Source organism: Gallus gallus, chromosome 3 (genome assembly GCF_016699485.2).
Source record: "Gallus gallus isolate bGalGal1 chromosome 3, bGalGal1.mat.broiler.GRCg7b, whole genome shotgun sequence".
Taxonomy (NCBI): Eukaryota; Metazoa; Chordata; class Aves; order Galliformes; family Phasianidae; genus Gallus; species Gallus gallus.
Genome location: NC_052534.1, coordinates 34,570,713 through 34,591,415, shown reverse-complemented (window position 1 = coordinate 34,591,415; position 20,703 = coordinate 34,570,713). Strand labels below are relative to the sequence as shown.

Here is a 20,703-nt window from a genome sequence, read left to right as displayed (position 1 = left end):
TTGTGCCGCAAATGCCTGCACCAAAAAGGTGATCATTAGGCAAAGTTATTGACCTGTGTGCTGAATCACCACAGGCAGTCAAAACTCATCTTCCTGGCAGTTAGTATACTTCCATGTTTTCTTTCTTTTTGTTAGCATTATGCTAAGTATCCACTTACATTCACTTTCAAGACTTGAGGAATGTATTTTTTTTTCATCCATGCTATCTTTCAAGAGTTATAATGTTGAGGAATTGAGGAACTGCGGTTTCAAAGTAAACACATGGGTAGCAGGCTCCATGGAGGCTGGTGAGAAAGCACTGTGTTGGAACGAAGCCTTGTGATGTCACCTGTCCTTCACATTGCCAAACAGCATCTATTCAGTTTTTAGGTGCTCATTATCACAGTATGTAATTATTTCATAATCTGTATTGTACTTATTGTCCAACACTAGGATATTAAAGAACTGGTTGAAGCAATCTGATAATCAGCAGCAGTTAGTTTTGAGAATTCATGGAGGGTAAGGTGGATATCTCATCCTCAAAAGAGTGTGAAAAGAGAATTATGGGCCAGTTATCAAACTGGAACAAATAATCAAACATTTTAAAAATGGCTAGAAAACCACAAAACCAATGACTTGCAATGATTTATCACAAATAAACCAAGTTGAGCAAATTCAGTTCCTCTCTGAGACAGATTAAGAGGCCTTGAGAGAAGATGCCACATCTTGCCTGCAGCCTGACTGTCTACACTGTCCTATCTGATTCTCTTTGGACCAAACCAGGGTACGTGGGGAAGCTGAAATCAGTTGCAGTAGTGGGTACAGGGCTGGCTGAAAAGCCACACACAAGGAGTCCTTACTTGAAAAGACTCACTGTCAACCAGAAAGGATAATGAGTCCCATTCTCTAGGTACCTGCCCTAAGATTGATAAAACTCAAGCTTTTCATTAACAATACAGGTAAACAGATTAAAAGTACAACATCTAAATTTGCAGATGGCACCAGTTTGGATGCATAATTGAGCTGCATGCACAATGGAGGGAAGATTATCTTTCAAAATGGTTCTGGTAGGCAGGAAAATGGACAGAAAAACCTTCGTGCATGGCAGATAAGATGAAAAAAAAAACCAAAAAAAAAATCTCTCTGCTTTGCTAGGAATAATAAACTGCATAAATGCAAGATTCACAGCCAAGGAATGGCCAGGGAGAATGTAAACTAATTGAACAGAGTGCAGAAGATGAAAATAAAGAAACAAGATGTGAAAAACATGAGCTATATGTCAGACTGTTTAATCTAGAGAAGACAAGACTGAAGTGGGTGAGTTCATACATGAAGGCTCACCTCCAGTGCATGAGGCATTAGTGTAAAGAGGAAACAAATCCTTCTGCATAGCCACTCTGGGTAAGACAAAAAGCGACAAGCTTCTTACAACAGCATTTACAACAATACACCAGTACAATCATATTGCCGAAGAGGATGATCAGGCACTGGAAGAGATCGCCTAGGTGGACAGCGGAATCTCCCTCACTGGAGATTTCAATAAACAAATAAAAAAAATAAGGGGGATAAGCACTTGTCAGACACAACACAGATACAGATGATCCTGACAAGTATTCAGGCAGAGTGATGGAGTAAAGGAACTCTTGAAGCTCATTCTCTCCTTTTTTTTTTTGTGATTCTGGTATACCTCACGGGAGGCACAGAACTACTTTGTGCCCCAAGCGCACGCCAGTGAAACACCAGAGTCAGAGGCCAAGCTGAATGAATGAATGAAAACGGCTCACGCTGAGCTGGGCTGTCTCAAACTGGTGATCACTTGAGGTTTTCAACTCATCTCATCTATCATCTCTGCCTGCTTTGGCACCAAAAGCAGATATTTGCCAATCATATTGTGAAGAAAATCAGATATCGCTGTCATGACTAAAAGCCCTTAAATGCATTCAAGGCATTACAGAGCAGCTAGAAGCAAAGTATATTTAAAATATTTAAAAACAGCAAAAGATCAGATTGAGGAAGGAGAGAGAGATGGTAGAACAGTGACACAGTGCAAGTTAGTTTAAATAAAGAATCTTATCAAATCTACTGACTACTTGTTCACATCTGTCCAAATATAACTTATGCCATATGTCCTACTATATAAGTCAGCTTGGAGGCAGGACACTTCCCTAAGCAGCAATTCACTTCCTGAGTCTGCTCTATCTTGCAGAGAATAGAGAGAAAAAAAATGACACATTGCTGAAAAAATCTGAGAAATAAACAAAATAGCTTTCTAAAAGCCTCTGGGAAATAAAAATCCTTTCTCTAACAGTATGGTTAGCTCAATCTTTTGGGTGTTTTTTTTTTTTTCATGTATTAGGAACAGTATTCACAGTGATGCTGTGCTTCCGAAAAGCTGCCTTCAAAGAAACCAGATGCCTCCGTTTTACTTCAGCTTTTCATGGTTTGCCAAAGCAGTAAAGAAGCTCTGGTAGGTCACCCAAGCGACCACCCTCTTACTACAGAGCTATAGCTTACAGCAGCAGCCTCTCTTTTCCTGAGCCAGGTCAGACCCCCAGGCACGGCCAGCCAGACCTTTGGCGTTATCCTTCTCCAAGGGCTTCCATGGCCACCTTGAGAGGCCTACAAGGGGAGTTCGGCACCACCCTGCTGAGATGCAGGGACTGCTAACCAAATGCTTCCCTTTTTCTCTGTAAGTGCTATGGATTGGAGCTCGCAGTTCATTGGGTAAGATAAAAATATCCGCATCAGAACCCTGTTTTCAGATACCAGAAGCCTCCTTATGGCTCTAAGAGTTTAATTTTCATTTAAACATCAATAAATACAGGCATAAGGGTTTAAGATGAATTATGCAAGCCCTTTAGCCATAGCCATTACATTCTGCCACAAAAATGAGCTGCTGTTCTCACTTTGTTTTATGGGCTCAGTGTAGCCTGTTGTTATTGTAGCTGCCAAATAAAAACCAGCAAACCATGCAAATGAAAATATAATCTTTTATGCTTTCATAGTCTTAGGATAATGCGGCATGTGCAGTTTTAGAGAGGTTTTTTGTTTGTTTGTTTGTTTGTTTTTGTAGTCTGTGTTGTCGTGCCCCTGTCTTTGGAGAGGAGAAATGCAGCGGCTGCTCGGCAGCTTGGACTGGGAGAGCTGTCCTCCATTGGGGCGAGCTGTCCTCCTCACTGCAACAAAACAGCACACAATGGGCTCCTGGAGGTGCAAACGAAGGATGGATCAGAGATCCCTTCCTAACACTGGAAAGTCCTCTTCTTGTAAAAACAACAAATTTTCCACCTCCAACTTCTCTCAAGCCTCCCTGTTCTCTGTTGGAGCAAATATCCCATGACTTACGTTGAGCCATGAGTTTCCCCTGGAGTCTGTCACCCAGCAAATGTGCCAGGATAGAGAGCCATGTGAAGTAATGACAGAGAAAGCAGCTGAAACCGAGCGGTTGAAGCACCGTAGTATATGGAAGATTCCATATACTGGGACAAAAAGAGCACCAGCACTTTCCTATGTGGCACTCCTGGTAAGGAGAAAGACAAAAAAGAAGGAATCAAGCAAGGGACAGGATCTTATTCATTTTAAAAAGTGGGAACATACAGTGAGCATGAGCTAATGTGCTCTCTAGCTAATTGCAGCAGAGCACAACAACTGTATTACAGGCAGAATACTGAGCTGATGAGCACATGGACTCATACATAACACTGTAACTTCTCTGCAAAGAACTGGGGTTCCAAGATTGTCTCCTTCACCTTTACTGTCTTGATTCTTTCTTTTGTCTGTCTAGGTTTATTTCCGTAGTCACACTCACTGGTGATAACATTTTATACGTATTTTGTGCTTCCTAGTGGGAGCTATGCTGGATTCTGACACCCACACTTGTGCAGAGATTTTTGCATATTTTTTTTTCTCTTCCACCCGTTTTACACAAGATGGTAACATATGGCCTTGGGTGATTAAATGATTTAGTGAATGAACTGAGCAGAAAGAGCAGGCTGATTGGAAGAAGACAGCTTCTGTTTAGGCATAAATGTCTTTGTAATCTGTAATGATAGGAAAGAAATTACAGAAAAAGCATAAGACAATTTAATTGGGTTTTGGTTAAATATTCTATTTTTCAGGTCTGCTTTAAATATAGTGAAATAACAGTATAGAAACTATGATTTATTTTGTTTCTGCAGCATGCGCTTGTAGAGGGGCCACCCCCCTAAACGCACACAGATGTGTACGCCCACAGAGAACATAAAGAGGAAAAATTAAGCAAATAGTTTTGCAAAACTAAGTTGGAGTTTTCCTAACTTTCAGATGATGCAATCCTACATGAGTTTCTGTTCAGACACTGCAGTAGTTGGCAAGACCTTTCCAGTAATTTCTCCGATTACAATGCACAGTCACATCTATGCAATCTCTATAGGAACGGAAAAAGCTTTTACAGATGGAAGATATCCTCTGAGCAGATTCACCCAATAAATTCTTTGCCACTTTAGGGGCCTGAGGCATTAAACCCCAGGGTTCTTTTTGTGTACTATGGTTTCCCTTTCTTGTCCTTTCATAGAATCATAGAACCATTAAGGTTGGAAAAGACCACTAAGGTCATCTAGTCCAACCATCAACCCATCCCTACCATGTCCACCAACCATGTCCCTCAGTGCCACATCCATACAGTTCCTGAACATCTCCAGGGACTGCTGACCTCTAGGACTAGCATTTGTATTTGGGGAAATAACTTCTGTGTTTTTGTGAACAGGACATGTGGTGGCAGGTGAAGCAAGTCTGTCCTGGGCCACAAATATGTTCCACGGTTGGGAAGAGCTCTGGGTGTGAGCAGCCAGGTGTTCCTATACTAGAAATATGAAGCCAATCCATTTGTATCCAAAGCAAGCCATCTTTTGAGAGCAAACACTTCTGTTCTTGTTCTAGTGATCACACACATCTTGTTAATACTCGACAAACAAATTCGACAGAATTCCAGGTCAAGTCTCCACCCACAAGGCCAATTCCATTCTGTGTGATCACATTTTTACACAGAGCCTTGACATTATTCACAGACATAACAAAGAAGTCACTGATCTGTGTAATTTTCCCTATGCGAAGCAGAAGCTATAGCTGAAAGTTAGATGAATCTATGCTCCCGAAAAGGGCAGTTGGACCTGAAGAAAACACATCAGCGCTGCCTGTCCTCAAATTGCTGGTCGTCACCAGCACTCCTTCAGTGTATGGTGCTCCTTCTCCTTTACATGATGGACTTTGAAAGGAGAGAGGAGTTTTGGCCCAAGAGCTAAGAAAAGCTCTTAGCTGAGGACATCCCGGTGGCTTATCCAGCATAGTTACAGCTCATAACAATTACTGATCCAGGCAGACTCTGGCACAGTAAGATATACATTCAGTCAATGCATGAATGCATGCAAAGGCTGTATTATACTATCTTGGCATTTCCCCAGACCTCTCTCTCCAGAGAGAAAACTCAGTTCCGTTGTGAGATCAGTTGAATCTTGAGCGTGATGACAGATCCAGAAACTACTTCACATTTATTTTTTTTCTGAAAACCTGACCACCATTAATTAAGATTCAATACAATTCTAAACAAATAAATAAATAAGGTTGAGTTCAAATCGTTTTAATGGGATACACAACCCTGGAATATTTTCTGCTGGACCTCCAGTCCTGTTAGTCAAAAAACTGTGGGAGAATTTTAATTTATCAAGGGAGCCCCAACTTCCCATCATCCTATCAATCAAAAGAGCAGCAGTGCATGTGAGTGATGGTATCTGGTCCTACATTTAGAGCATAAACCCCAAATGTCTGGCTAAGATTAGCGGCGTTCATTGTTGATTTGCTTTGTTGATGGAGAACAAAATGGGTGGCATGTATGTTAATTAGCACAGTACTGCTCTACAAGAAACACAGTTCTATTACAGCAGGTATAAGAAAGAAGCGTTAAGGGCTGAATGTGCAGGTGGTTGCACAGTATAACTGCATCGCATTAACATTTACATCTATGGCTCTGGACCTTAATATCTTGCAGGCACCTCTGACCTTTGTCAGCTCACACTTCTCTTCTGGACCACCCATAAAAAAGAGTTTCCAAGAGCACGTATTCAAGCTGCAGAAATGAGTGCAATTGAAAAAAAAAAAATCAAGGTTTGTAGGCAGAGCTGGCCTCTGTGGGACATACAGCTACACAGCAATCAGTCTTGAGCAGCAACAAACAGCACTGAGAGATTCACCACATAAACTGTTTGAAAGAAATACCAGGAAACTTCAACACGCCTATCAGATCAGAGGTGGAAAGGATCCACCAGAGCTGCCGGTGCTCCAGTAGCACCACACTGCAACATCAGCATTGGTCATGAGCCAAAGGCCTTCAGGCTTGCTTGTTGCCTGGAGGATATAAATGAAAGTCAGCAGGTGCAAAGGTGCAAGAAGTGCAGAATTGCATCATGTCTTTTCAAACTGTGTTTATGCAGTAAATGAGACTCATTTCTTTCCGCACTAAATCGAGACTGTTTTTATTTTCTTTGGCTTATGAATGCTCTTGGTTCAATTTTCGTGTGCGTTCTCTATGGTTCCTCAGGATGCTTGAGGTGATTTATAAATGTGTGTAGAGACCAGGTGTATTGCCAGATGTTTATATCCCTTTACAACAGGGCTTCACAATCCCTTCCAATGGAACGCCCGTTCTATATTATTTCTTTCTAATAGAGCATCATCTGGACTGCGGGGTATTTAAGAGTTTTCCCAGTGTAGGATTTTTTCTTAACTCCCTTTCCTATCATCTTATTTCCATATTTAAAATAACACTAAGCCTTTAAACCTCTCTAAGTACTCTTTAAAATTAGAGCTCCTTTCATATAAAAAAAAAAATAAAATAAAATCACAGAGAAATGTCAACGGTTCCAGGTTTAAATGAATGAAGATTGACTCACCGCCAAAAAGATTTTTAAATCTTGAAGCATTACCTACATTCACCTTTATTCTGTTTCACTTCATCGCTTATTTAGAAATAGTAAAAATTGTTTTATTGCATAGTTCCTTAAGTTGTAATTGCAGATCACTCTCTTAAATATAACTGTGGTAAGAAAGAGCCGGTAGTCCAGAAGGTGGACTGGTCTGAAGAGGCAAAAAGGTGGAAGAGATTTGCCCATGGCTGTATTATCAAGTGATAGAAAGGGAAAGAGAATACAACTGGATTTAGTTAGTAGTCAGCACTGTAAATACCAGGTATGAGGCGGTAAGATTTTTCTTGGTATGCCTTAACTCATAGAATGGTAAGTCCACGTGTATGAGGAGGTAGGAACAAGCAAACTAAAAGTAGAAACGGTCCCGTCCCATGAAATTTTGTTTTTAAATTATTTTTAAATTTTGGGTGCAGTAAAAGTCTGTAAGACCAAGTCCATTTCACAAATGTTAACTTTAGCTGAAAAAACCCTTTTGCATGAATTTTTTTCACATTCATCACACTCATTCTTCCCAGAGTTTTCTATCGTAAGAACAACCAAAGTGCTTCTCTCGAGAGGCTGTGCTTGTATAAGTGTACATGGGATAAGGTCTTAGCAGCGGACCCCGAACAGTTGGTGATACCGCTTACACGAGGAAGGATGAGGCGGGATGCAGTTTACAGATCTAGGATAGCACAGCGAATGTAATCATGTCAGGCACATTCACTGGCAGTTCAAATATATATAACTGCATACATTATTGATATGTCTTACATTTTAAAAACTTCAGAACTATTTTCAACAGTATTTCTCGATACAATACTTACAAGAATTTGTTTTTGTTTAAAGAAAAAGCAGCTTTGTGGCTGTAGGGAAGATGCACAAGGAACAGCAGGCAGCAGGGAAAGGAGCACTGATCTGTCCCAGATGATGTGATTATTAGCACCGGGAGACGAGCAGGGAAACGTGAGGAGTCAGCATCTTACTGCTGTGTCTTGAACACAAGGACAAAACCTCATTGAGCTCAAAGTACAATTTAATATGGAACAAGTTATCAACAGAAAAGCAAAAAACAGCACGGAACTCTCTATCTTATACGTGGAGTTGTACCACCACCCAAGATGAACTGAAACGCCCTGAGATTAATAACTTTAAACACCCACACCAGGTCTGCACTAGAGGTTAGTTTCCCAAAATACAGAGAGAAAAGCACCTTCTTTTGTACTGGTAGGTTTGGGGTTTTTTTTTTTTTTAATATGCAATACTTGAAGCATATGGACATGCGGATGCTGGCTGCTGTGTGATATACATAGCAGTGCTGTCAAATGAATTAGGCACAGCTAGAATTCAGTGTGCTTCTTTATAGTAGTTTCATATTGCTGAAGGAGACTACATACATGCCTTCGGTTTTTGCATCCACTCAATCAATTTTGGACATTAACACATAACCCTCTTTACTTTTAGCTCTGCTGGTCATCTTTAATTTCTTCAAAAACCTTGCCCACGCTAACTGTGTATCTTAAACAGCAGGGCAGGTGGGGAAACACCTCAGATGGATCTTTTCCTAACGAAGGCCTTTGCTGTTGGAATCAGCCTCCACTCTCTCCTACCCCACAGCCACACTGGGGGTTCCCCAGAGCCACTGCCCCCCAGCCCTCACACAGCATGATGAGCTCTGGGAACTATTGCCCATCTCTAGGCTCAGGGAACATGCCAACCCCCAGCACAGCCTCAACGAAGGCAATGCTGCCCTGAGGGGAGGCACTGAAGTTACACACAGACATAGAGCAGTCCAGTTGCCAGCGATGTTTTAATGGAGGTCAGCAAGTCTCCAGGGTAATCCTTTGCTGGAGGTGAGCGAGTGCACAACCACCACACTGTCCATCGTGAATAGCTTTTGGGCAACTCCAGGAGCTACCTTCCAAGGGCTCTGCTCGGAGGCCCACGCCAGGCTGGCGTTGATGGCGTGAAGGCAGACAAGACAGGTCCGGATGAGGGCAGCCCTCGGGGACGCAGAGGTCACACGGCCAGCTGCCGCCTTCACCCCCGGAGCCGCCATTTTGAAGAGTACGCCCCCAGCCCAGCCCAGCCCAGGTGCCCCGGCCAGAGGCACGGAGCGGGGCAAGCCCGAGGCGAACTGCCTCACGGCTGGCATCGCGGGACAAGCGCCTCTCGGCTCGGCTCGGCTCGGCTCGGCCCGGCTCGCCCTGAGCACAAGGCTCCCGCCGACTCTCCGCCGTCCCCTGCGCCGCTCCTCTCCCCCTCGCCCGGCAACCGGCACGAGGCCGCGACCCGCGCACGCCCTCCCGCGCGCGCCGAGCCCCCTCGGCGGCCCCGCCCCCTCCGCGCTCGCCTCACGCGCGGCCCCGCCCCCTCGCCGGGCCCGGCGGGGCCCCGCCCCCTTCCGCCTCGGCTCCCCGCCGGGTCACGCCCCCTCGCCTCGCCGCGCGCTCCGATTGGCGGAGCCCTCGGCCTTCCCGGGCCGCCCTCCTCCACTCAGCGCCCGGCGCCGCCCGTCACTCAGCGGCGGGGCGCCGCGCCGGTTGGCGGCGGCGGCGGCGCGGGCGGGCCGCGCTGTCAGTCAGGGAGCGGAGTCCGAAGTGGGGAGCGGGGCGGGAGGAGGGGAACATCTGTCTGCCGCAGCCGGGCCCGGCTGTGCCGCCGCCGCCGCCGCGCGCCCGAGCTGCGTGCGCCCGGCCCCCGCCCGCCCCCCGCCCCTCCCCCGCGGCCGGCCCCGGGCTCCGCGCCGCCTCCGGCCGTCGGTGCCATGGGGAGCCGCTGAGCGCGGGGCCCGCTGAGCGCCGCCGGCTGCCCCGCTCGCTCCTCGGCTGACGGCAGGGGGGGGCTCGGGGGGCGGCGGCCCGCGGGCGGGGGCGCGGCGCGGAGCGGAGCGGCCCACGGGAGGCGGCGGGCGGCGGCGGCGGCGGCGGCGCGGGGACTTCGGGCCGCCGCGAGTGTGAGTCCCGCTCTCGTCCCCGCGCGGCGCCGGGCCGGGGCGGGCGGGGCCCGGGGGCGGCGGGGCCGGCGGCGCTGCCGGTCACTTTCCTTTTGTTGCCGCGGCGGCCCGGGGGCGGCTTTCCTGCGCGCCGGGCGGCCGCTTCCTGCCCGCGGGGCCGCCGGCGGGTCGGGCCCCGCGCCGCGGGGGGCGGCGGCGCTCGCGGCCAAAAGTTGCCGCCGCCCGACGGGGATGCGGGGCCGGGCCCGCGAGGTCGCGCCCGCGGCCCCGGGAAGTTGCGGGGAGGGCCGGGGCCGGCGGCTCGGGGCGCGTCCCGGGCGGGGTGGCGGCGGCGCGGGCACGGCCCGGGGCGGGGAGCGCGGAGCGGCGGTTCCGCGGAGCCGAGCGGCGCGGGGTCGGCGAGCCGGGGCTCGGCGCGCTGTCGGCGGGCGGAGCAGCCCTCCAAGTTGAGGCAGAAGTGTCGATGTGCCGCGAGCGCGGCGGAGCCCCATATGTTGAGGATTTTCTTTTCCTTTTTTTTTTTTTTTTTTCTTCCCCCCTGTTCGAAAGTTTGGAAAAAAAAAAAAAAAAAAAGAGAGACTTTGAAGTATTTTGTTTATACTAACAGAAGAGAAAAGTTCTCCTAAGAAAAAGCTGGTGGCAGGAGTGTAGAGGAGTAGCATATGGCATTAAAAGGAGCACAGCTGGAGGTAGCATTTCCATCTGAACATGATGTCAGAGCAGCTGACAGCCTGCCATCCCTCAGCCTTTTATTCTAACACACAGACAGGGAGTTAGTGTGTGCAGATCTGTGTGTGGAGAAGGTATCTCATTCCTCTCTAACATCATCTCCACTTTGCATCTGTCTCTCCCAGTCTGCTTTTTTTCCACCGATCTAACAGACCTGGAGCCAGCGAGACTCAGAGGAAAGGACTTAATCAGGTTTATGTGTACTAAAGGTAGGAGTAGCAATAGATTAGATACAGCATCTTTCTGTTTTGGTGTGTTGTTTATTGAATTTCAGGAAAAATCACATTACTTTTCTAACCAAGTTTGGAGGTAATATATGAAATTGAGTATTAAGCAGATAAGTGGACTTGGTCAAAAAGGCTGGGGCTGCAGTTTGAGAGTATCGGTTTGATGCACATGGATAGAATTAACTTTAATGCGTATCGTGAGAAGAAAATTTCTGGTTTTAGGACGCGATGAGAGCAACTTGGTTCTCGATTTCTGAGACCAAAGCCGAAACGCATTCGGAGGCGAGCTAACGGGAGTTCTGCTTTATGCTTTTGTGCTGCATCTTTGGGTTGACTCGATGGGGATTTGGGGTGAAATAGGCACGAGCGTGCTTTTAAAAAGGACCGTTGTGGCTGAACCGTGTTTGTTGTGGAGGCTCTCACTGCGCTTGGTGGTTAAATAGCCAGCAGCCCGGAACTGTGGGAGCATACAGCTGGAGTGCTTCTGAAAGATAGAAATCACTTATGTGTTTAGAAACTTTTGTACCTGGGAGAATAGCCTGACTGGTTTCCTCTTTTCTTTCTCGCCTGTAGCATTTGCAATCTTTTATTCCGGCGTAACAATAATTATTTGAAGGAGTTTTTGTATTTGCGACTAATTTAGAACTTGTAGATTTGAGCTGCCTGAATTGGCCAGACAGCTGTAATCGCACTCCTCTATTCTTAATCTCTTTATCTGGGCAGCAGCTGCCATATGGCCACAGTCAGCTGGATCAGATGTTTATAAGCTTCCTTCTTCGTCCCTCTCTGTCCTTTCAGCCTCCTAATTTGATCACAGCTACCTTGTGAGCTGCCCTCCAATCTTTATTTTTAGCCCTCTTAAGGATTAGGATTGATGTTGGCTGTGGGGCACTTAAAGTGATTGTATTGTAAATCTTCGTGCTTTACTCTAGCGGTGGTATTTTACAGAATATAGCCGGGGTTGTGCTGTAAGTTTCAGCACATCTCGCTTTGCCGGGGATGGGCATTTTTCAGCAATATCTGCCAGCCCAGGGAGCCACGGTCTGTTTGGATGGTTTGGAAGAGCGTTGCCAGCAGTCACAGAAGAATAGGTTGAGACAGGCTTTTAGGAGATTTTACTTTCTGTTTGAATTCTGACTTCTCTACTTCTTTAAAGTTTGGCTCGTTGGGTTTTTTGTGTGTGTGTGTTGGGTTTTTTTTTGTTTGTTTTTTTGGTTTTTGTTTTGGTTTTGGTTTTTGGTGTTTTTTTTTGTTTTTTGTTTTTTTTGTATCATCAGACAGGGTGAATAGAAAAAGCCTTGGGTAAGCACAGCACTCAGGATACTCATTTTAAATGTGCACACACACTCATGTTGAATGGCTTTCTTTCTTTTTTTTTTTTTTTTTTTTTAAGTTTGGTACTGCAAACTCAGTGTGGTGTGGGAGGGGAGGGAAATTTCTGTCCTTCTGCACAGGGGAAGCGGCGCTGCATGCATTGTAACGGATAGTTTTCCTTTTGCTAATTCTGCACCTTAGCAAAAAAAAGTGTTTTGTTTTCTCTTGTGCAGTGTGGAGAAGGTTCCAAACCTGAAACTGTACCTATCAGGAGGAGAAAGCAGTGCAGGCTGGGCTTCTAAAACAGCTTGGTTGTCCTATCAGTTAAAATTCTTTACCCCTGTCAGTTCATATTCTTTATGAATGCTAGACCTTCAGGTTTGGGCAGTTAACATTTCTCCATACACAGAACTACAGAACTCTCCAACTCTCCTGTTACTACAGTTTAGCTTTAAAAAGAATGTTGATCATCCGATTTTATATATATATGTGTATATATGTGTGTGTATATATATACATTTCCCCTCTGTGATCTCTCAAGCTTAGTGTTTAAAAAAGACTTCTGGAGGAAGTTCCCTGAGAAAGTATAAAAAAACTGGTGGTACTTAAAAAAAAAAAAAAGAAAGAAAGAAAGAATACAAACGTAGCTAAGCTCTTATTAGAATGGCTTATTTAGGAGTGAGGGGAAAGCAGAACTTCGGTGGTTGACTGGGGAAAGAGAGGCCATTGTGCGTACACGTTAAATAATCCTCGCGTAGTGGCGGTGTCAGAATTCTGGCAGTAGAAACGCTGGGCTTTCAGGGTGGAATAACTTGGGTTCATAAGTTCTGTTGTTCTGAGCCGCGTGTAATTGTGAAAAATCTTATTGCTTTGTAGGTTATGAAGACAGCATGGAGTTTCCTGACCACAGTAGACATTTGCTACAGTGTCTGAGTGAGCAGAGACATCAGGGGTTTCTTTGTGATTGCACTGTTCTGGTAGGAGATGCCCAGTTCCGAGCGCACAGAGCTGTACTGGCTTCATGCAGCATGTATTTCCACCTCTTTTACAAGGACCAGCTGGACAAAAGAGACATTGTTCATCTGAACAGCGACATTGTTACAGCCCCAGCTTTCGCTCTCCTGCTTGAATTCATGTACGAAGGAAAACTCCAGTTCAAAGACTTGCCCATTGAAGACGTGCTAGCAGCTGCCAGTTATCTCCACATGTATGACATTGTCAAAGTCTGCAAAAAGAAGCTGAAAGAGAAAGCAACCACGGAGGCAGACAGCACAAAAAAGGAGGAAGACGCCTCAAGTTGTTCAGACAAAGTGGAAAGCCTCTCCGACGGCAGCAGCCACATGCCAGGAGACTTGCCCAGCGATGAAGACGAAGGAGAAGATGAAAAATTGAACATCCTGCCTAGCAAAAGAGACTTGGCGGCCGAGCCTGGGAACATGTGGATGAGATTGCCCTCAGACTCAGCAGGCATTCCCCAGACTGGCGGAGAGGCAGAGACACACGCAACAGCAGCTGGAAAAACAGTAGCCAGCCCCTGCAGTTCAACAGAGTCTTTGTCCCAGAGGTCTGTCACCTCCGTGAGGGATTCAGCAGATGTTGACTGCGTGCTGGACCTGTCTGTCAAGTCCAGCCTTTCAGGAGTTGAAAATTTGAACAGTTCTTATTTCTCTTCGCAGGACATGCTTAGAAGCAGCCTGGTTCAGGTGAAGGTGGAGAAAGAGGCTTCCTGTGATGAGAGTGATGTTGGCACTAATGACTATGATATGGAACATAGCACTGTGAAAGAAAGTGTGAGCACTAATAACAGGGTACCGTACGAGCCGGCCCATCTGGCTCCGATGAGGGAAGATTCGGTCTTGAGGGAGCTAGATAGAGAGGACAAGGCAAGTGATGACGAAATGATAACTCCAGAGAACGAGCGAGTCCAGGTGGAAGGAAACATGGACAGCAGCTTGCTCCCTTACGTGTCAAACATACTTAGCCCCGCTGGCCAAATTTTTATGTGTCCTCTGTGCAACAAAGTCTTTCCCAGTCCCCACATTCTGCAGATCCATTTAAGCACGCACTTTCGAGAGCAGGACGGGATCCGCAGCAAGCCTGCTACCGATGTCAATGTCCCCACCTGCTCGCTGTGTGGTAAGACTTTTTCTTGCATGTACACCTTGAAACGTCACGAGAGGACTCATTCAGGTGAAAAGCCCTACACTTGCACCCAGTGTGGGAAGAGCTTCCAGTACTCCCACAACCTGAGCCGCCACGCAGTGGTTCACACGCGGGAGAAGCCACACGCTTGTAAGTGGTGTGAGCGCAGGTTCACGCAGTCCGGAGACCTTTACAGACACATTCGGAAGTTTCACTGTGAGTTGGTGAACTCATTGTCTGTCAAAAGCGAAGCACTGAGCTTACCTACTGTCAGAGACTGGACCTTAGAAGATAGCTCACAAGAACTTTGGAAATAAAATTTTTATATATATAAATAATATATATATAAATCTATATAGTTGTGGTACAGTCTAAAAGCAATCTTGTTTCCTTGAACTGAAAGTTTGGCTATTAGCTTGTTTTTGCACTTTAAGGCAGCATGAATATTTCACTAATTTAGCACTCTGATAAAACGGAACTTTAGAGATAACATGGCGAAGTAATAAGCATCGGAGCGTATTTTTTCCCCTTGTTTTGGACTAGAAGCCAGCGGATACTGTAATTTTAAAGAATCTCCAATTTGAAAATGTTGACATGGCTTTGTTCTCCCCAGAACGCTGCGTTATTTTGAGCTCTAGATAATTTTCCTTTCAAAATCTGAATGTAGAAATCCTTTCCCAATCGTATCAGTTCCTTTACATTTTTTTCTAATTGCATGAGTCCTTTCTAGCTGTTGGAAACCTGAATGCTTTTAGACCCAAATGGAAAATTTCTGAAATGCTGGATTATCTATTTTTAAACAAGCGGTTGACTTAAAACTTATTATGGCAACTTCTGGATTTCTGACAGTTCCCACTGGAAAAAAACAAAACAAAACAAAACAAAAAAACCAACAACAACAAAAAAAAAAAACCACAAAACAAAAACCCTGAGAGTACACTGGGATCACTGGGACTCTGTCTTATGTGAAGGTTTGCTTGGGATGAAAAAGGATATTGCAGCTTCAGCAGTGATGAACTGTGTGTTTAAAAAATGTGAATTACTGTTATTGTATACTGTAATTGATTACATGGGCCGGGGGGAGGTATCAAAGAACTTGGCAGGTTGTGTTGATGCTCTTAGTTGAGTCTTGAAAAGTAAATATTAACGCTACAGAAATGCATGAGTTTCAGTATATTTTTGTCTTTGTTTGCATTGTATAACTTTAATGAGTGAGTTTAAAATTATTTAATTTCCTTAGGAAAAAGCACCGTTGAAAATGCCGGTGTTATGAAGAACGTAAATGCACTGTTTTTATTTTATATAATTTAAATTTTCCTTCCCACTGTCTTTCAGTTGAGAAAAACTTAAGCTACGAGTTGACAATTTAGCTACGTAACAAGGAAAATATGAATGTTTACAAACAGGCTTAAAGATTTGCATGTGCAGTGTGCATTCATTAAAAGAAAACCTTCTAATTGCACAAACCCCACGCCAGCTCCAACTTTAGGTGCATACATTTACCCAGATGAGCATTTTTAGGATTCCTGCTGTACACATCCACAATAGGTCATTCTTTTTCCCCCCTTGAAAAGGGTCTGTGGACTGAAAAAGCCCCGGGCTGAAAGGACTGGAAAGCCCTGATTGACGGGGGAGGGGGGGGGGGCCGGGGGAGGGTAGAGGGCTCTGTGTATCCAAGCAGCAGAGACTGCAGCCTGACGTGTGGTTTTAATGACCAACACGCAGGTCAAAAGCATTTTGCACAGTGTTTGTTTTCCTGTCTTGCACTTACAAATAAGGTCTATGGGAGTAGCATGGAAAACGTTTGCTGTTTTTCCTTTTTTTTTTCTGCTTTTGTTTAAAATTTGATCGCCTTAACTACTGTAAACATAGCCTATTTTTGTGCTTAAGATACTGAATGGAAAACTCCATTGTGTATTGCTGGACTGTTTTGGAAATATTTGGTCAAATGTGTGTTAATTTGGCTGTAATGGCATTTAAAACAAAACAAAAAAAAAGCTGTGAAAATGGCCTTGGAGCGTTATCTTTAGTTACTTGAATAGTTTCTAGGTTTAAAAATACATTCTTTTATTAATTTAGAGAAGACAATCAGTGTCTGAGAAAAAAAAAATGGACTTTCTCTTGGATTTTTTTGTGGTCCTTGTGAGTGATTGCTTTTTTCCTTTTATTAGTTTCACATTCTTCTTTTGTTCTAAAACTTAGACTGACATCTAGCTTTGACAATCATAGTATGTTTTATTTTCCTGAGGGGGGAATAACTTATAATGCTGTTTAGTTTTGTACTATTGGTGTGTTGGTGAATTTTTAAACTGTGTGCTAACTGCAATAAATTATATGAACTGAGAAATCAATTCCCTTGTCTTTATTATTTTTTTTCTTCCCTCTTTTAAATTATAGTCCCGGAGTATTTTTTATAATGTGTAACTTTATGACTTTTGCACAGGAGTCTGTTGCTAACTGTACGGATTATGTTTTCGGTATGCTTTTTGAGCACTTTGTTGCTAACGTCCGTTATTTACATCTCTCTTAACATTTCAACAAATTAAATGCTCGTGTTTTGAAAGCATTCCTGTGTCTGTAGCTCTCTATCGTTCTGTAGAGGGATTAATCTTTTTTTTTTTCCCCCAAAGACATCTGCAGAAGCGATCTATTCAATTCCAGAAATTTTGATTCCACGCAGATCTCTCTAAAGACACAAAATTCCTTTTCTGGGCTTAGTTTCACCCCAAGCAGATCTCTTGGGCTCTCCCTTTTGTATTCCGTTTCTGTCAGAACAGTAGAGCAGAAGGAAACAACTTAATCTGAAGTACAGCTCGGGTAGGGACTGGCAGTCTACGCTACGGAGCAAGTAACAGTCCAAATGTCCAAAATACCAGCAATCCATCAAAACTGTCTGGGCTACAAAGGAAAATGAGAATAATCCTACAGCTGTTTGTGGATTTCTCTTACAGGCTAAACCTTTTTTCTCAATAAAAGAAGTAAAGCGCACTGAAACCTTTGAAAAAGATATTTTAGGGGTTTGTTGCAGGACGTACCCAGAATTCTTTATCGAAACCGTTCCCTCCTAGGGATGAAACCAGCCCTGCACAGCCCAATGGGAGTATAAAAGTAGAGCTAAATTAGAAGTCTGCAACAGAGACAGCGGGGCAAATTTGAAGGAAAAAATCAGGATTTTAACGTTTCATTGGGTTTGTCATTTGCCTAGGTACAACTTCAGTTGACCAAATGAATCTTGTTGCCTAATGCTAGGCTGCGTTTCTTCCTACATCTGCGATAGTTCCTACCTAGCCAAAGTGATTTTTTTCACTTGTTTTGATCTTTAAAACAATTTCAAATATCATTTGCTCCTTTTTCCACCCTCTTTTTTTCTAATAAAGTGGGTTATTTTGGAAATACTTTCTTTTGTAAATGTGAGAACATGAGTATCCTTGGCCATGAAGGTTTCTCATTTTCTACCAGCAAGCCTTTGCTGCAGCCCAGTCTTTCATACGACGGAGCATTGTGTGTAGTTAAGGCAGTTTAAAGTATCATCAAGACTGAAAAAGGCTAATATTGCAGTTCTGAAATGCATACAGTTGGTGAGCTTTAGATGTGGCTCTAGGCAGATTTGCCATTTGTTCTCGAACGAGGAGATTTTTAAGAACTGTAGATTCACGAATAATGCTAGACTTAGAAAGAGCCCTGTTTGGAGGGTAACAGAAAACACAACTGGGCCGCTAATGACAAGATCATTCAAAATAGGCTTTTCTACATTCAGATTTTATCTAGTCGGTGTATACATGCGCGGCACACGCTTGTGGCTATCGAAGTGTTTCTTCAGTGAAAAGATGAAACATACTTCTGTGTGCTGCTTCCCTCCATCAGCTTTAATGTACTGACATATCCAAATAGCTGTAACTTTCTTTTCCTTTTTCTTGTGACATACTCTCTAGATAATGAAGCATGAGAGAATGGTTCCATTGGCTCGGGGATGTGTGGTAACAAAACCCGTACTGTTCATATTGCCACTGGGGCATGAGGCAAATTGTGAAGATGGAGGCTGTGAACCTCAGAGATTCAGAAGACCTCCTCTGACCACTGCCCCTCGTTGCTTTACAGCCAGGTGTAGGTCTACCCTGAGGCTCTCAGGGAATTTACAGTTCAGTTGTTTTTTTAACCTCTTCACGTGATCGTCCAAAATTCTCTCATCATGCATGATTTCTCTGAACTGAAGCTCGGGGATCAATGCTATAGAGAATTTTAAAGCAGGCGTATTATCCTATATGCCGTCTACTTAATAAGGCCTTTGTGCATTTTAGGTGAAATTTAAAAAGAGCTCAGTGAGAGTTTTAGAAAAAAACTTTCTAGTCGAAGAACAGAAGGGATCTTCTTTGCTTCTCCTGCTCCAGGACCAAACGATTCCATCCGTATTTCTGCTGAGCGGGAGTTAAAGCTGCACGCCCCTTCAGAACCTCAATCTCCTCATTTGAATCCTAAGCAAAATTGTAAAATTAATTTGGGAGCCAGCGCGTTCCCTTTCCCTCCCGCAGCACACCGAGCCTTCTCCTGCCTGCTCGCTTCTGCCTTCTGCTTTGCCGGCGTGGAGAAGCGATACTGTGATTTGTCGGCAGTGCAGCCACTCTTTGTTTTACCTAATTAAGAAAAGGCTCCTACAACAGTCAAATATTTTAACTTCTTCATGAACTCTTCAGACGTCAAAATACATTTTCCCAGAATCATCAGTAAAATCAACCCCCCTTTTTATGGTGGACGATACTGCAGCGATTTGCAGCCGAGGAGAACTTGCAAGGGGAGAACATTTCTGCACGCTGCCTCCTCTCCTCGTGAAGCAGTGTAAATTCCTTCAGAGCTAAAGTGAACTACATTTCGAGACTGCACAAATACACTAATGCTGGAAAACAGATCCTAAGGTATTTTCATGTCGTTCTACGTCGCAGTGCTCTCAAACTTATAAACTATTGATGCTGTTTGTCCACCTGATTTTGAAACAGAAATATTCCCAAGGAGTATTGCCTATTATTATGGAAATCTAAAAAAGGCATTGAGATTTATCTTTTCTTTTTTACTGGGATTGTGAATGTGGATTATAACAGAAGTGCCCACTGTTTCTAAAAGAAGGAAAAAGCAAAAAAAGGAACGTTCTGGGCTCTTTCAAAACATTCTTCTTCAGGATGTTTTGTTTAATTCTTGATGTGCTTTAGTCAGGTTTAATTGTGTCATTAAATATTGTGAACTTGGTAATACAAATTGTTTCCTATTTGATAAAAGAGGAGTTATTTCTTATTTGTATCTGTAAAGATGCCTCTGGGTAGAAGGTGCAAACGTTATCTGTTGCCGGCAAATTGAAAACCTCTTAGGAAGATGAACACTGCTTATTAAACCTGGAGCCAGGAGCTCATTCTGGTGTGATAAAACTCAGCTAAACCTGGTAATGGGTCGTACCAATGGCAGGTTACACTCTGTTCAGGAATACTGTCCACTTTATTATAGGAAAATTGAAAAACAAAACAAAAACAAACAACAACAACAAACAAACAAAAAAAAAACCAAAAAGCAGCATTGCTTTTAGCTGTTTGTCAATCTAGGTGTTCTCTGAGCAACAACCCGAAGTGTCCTCAATGCAGGCTAAGCAGTCCAGCTGCCCACAGCACGAGGCGCAGGTGAACCCAAGGTGGGGCAGGCTCAGCTGTGACAGTGGCTGCAGCTGCTGCAGAGGTTTCAAAGAGATAGAAGTGTTTTCAGAAAAATACGTGTGTATTTGAAATACATTACCAGGAATGTTTCTCTTGCATTGGAATTGTTTGGTTTAATGGATTTCTTTTTCTTTTTTTTTTTTTTTAATTTTATTTTATTTGGTCTCACAGAACTTGATTCTGTTGTGTGCTTAAAATCTTAAGGTTCATTTTGCTTTCATCTAATTCTCTTGCTTCGGTTGCTTTTCCTAGTCAGACAGTCACTCCTGTGAAGCAACACATTCCTCGTGCAGAACTCAGGGAATGACCAATCCCAACAAGCCTTTGCCATTACCCATTTGCAGCAGGAGGCCAGGAGTGCTTGCACCGAGAAATCCTCTGCCTCGGTGGAACAGGACCTGCCTCTCATACCACTTTGGCGGTGTTGGGCCACCTGTGCTTTCACCTACTTGGATTTCTGTGATTTTGCTGCCTGCCTGCAGCAAGCCTTGGCTTGGGGCTATAGGATAGAGCATGTGCAGCCTAGCCTTGGAGCTGAAATTTCAAGTTGATTTGGGATTTTTGAGCCTGCAGGAAATAAATAAGTGATTAATTGCAAGACGGGTTGTTCCTAGGAAATTCTAACTTACAGCGGTCTGCTATTTCTTAAGCTTTAAAGAGCAGATTGTGTACGAATAGGTGTGTGCGTGAGGATGTGCTTTAAAATAACTCTCTAATTTTTATTTGGG

At 44.2% G+C, this 20,703-nt stretch overlaps 1 protein-coding gene across 10 annotated transcripts; it reads left to right on the top strand.

The window, feature by feature from the left end:
- The first annotated feature begins 9,523 nt into the window (after positions 1–9,523).
- On the top strand, positions 9,524–16,633 carry ZBTB18 (zinc finger and BTB domain containing 18). 10 transcript variants are annotated; one of them, XM_046939310.1, is made up of 3 exons: positions 9,524–9,564; positions 9,839–9,870; positions 13,017–16,633. In XM_046939310.1, the coding sequence occupies exon 3, from the start codon at positions 13,031–13,033 to the stop codon at positions 14,597–14,599; it is 1,569 nt and encodes a 522-aa protein (XP_046795266.1). In that variant the 5' UTR covers positions 9,524–9,564; positions 9,839–9,870; positions 13,017–13,030; the 3' UTR covers positions 14,600–16,633. The 10 variants fall into 10 exon arrangements, with proteins under 10 accessions (XP_046795266.1, XP_046795272.1, XP_015139471.1 ...); XM_046939316.1 differs by having other exon boundaries at positions 9,524–9,572; positions 9,860–9,870; XM_015283985.4 differs by lacking the exon at positions 9,524–9,564 and adding an exon at positions 10,725–10,808 and having other exon boundaries at positions 9,797–9,870.
- Positions 16,634–20,703: the final 4,070 nt, after the last annotated feature.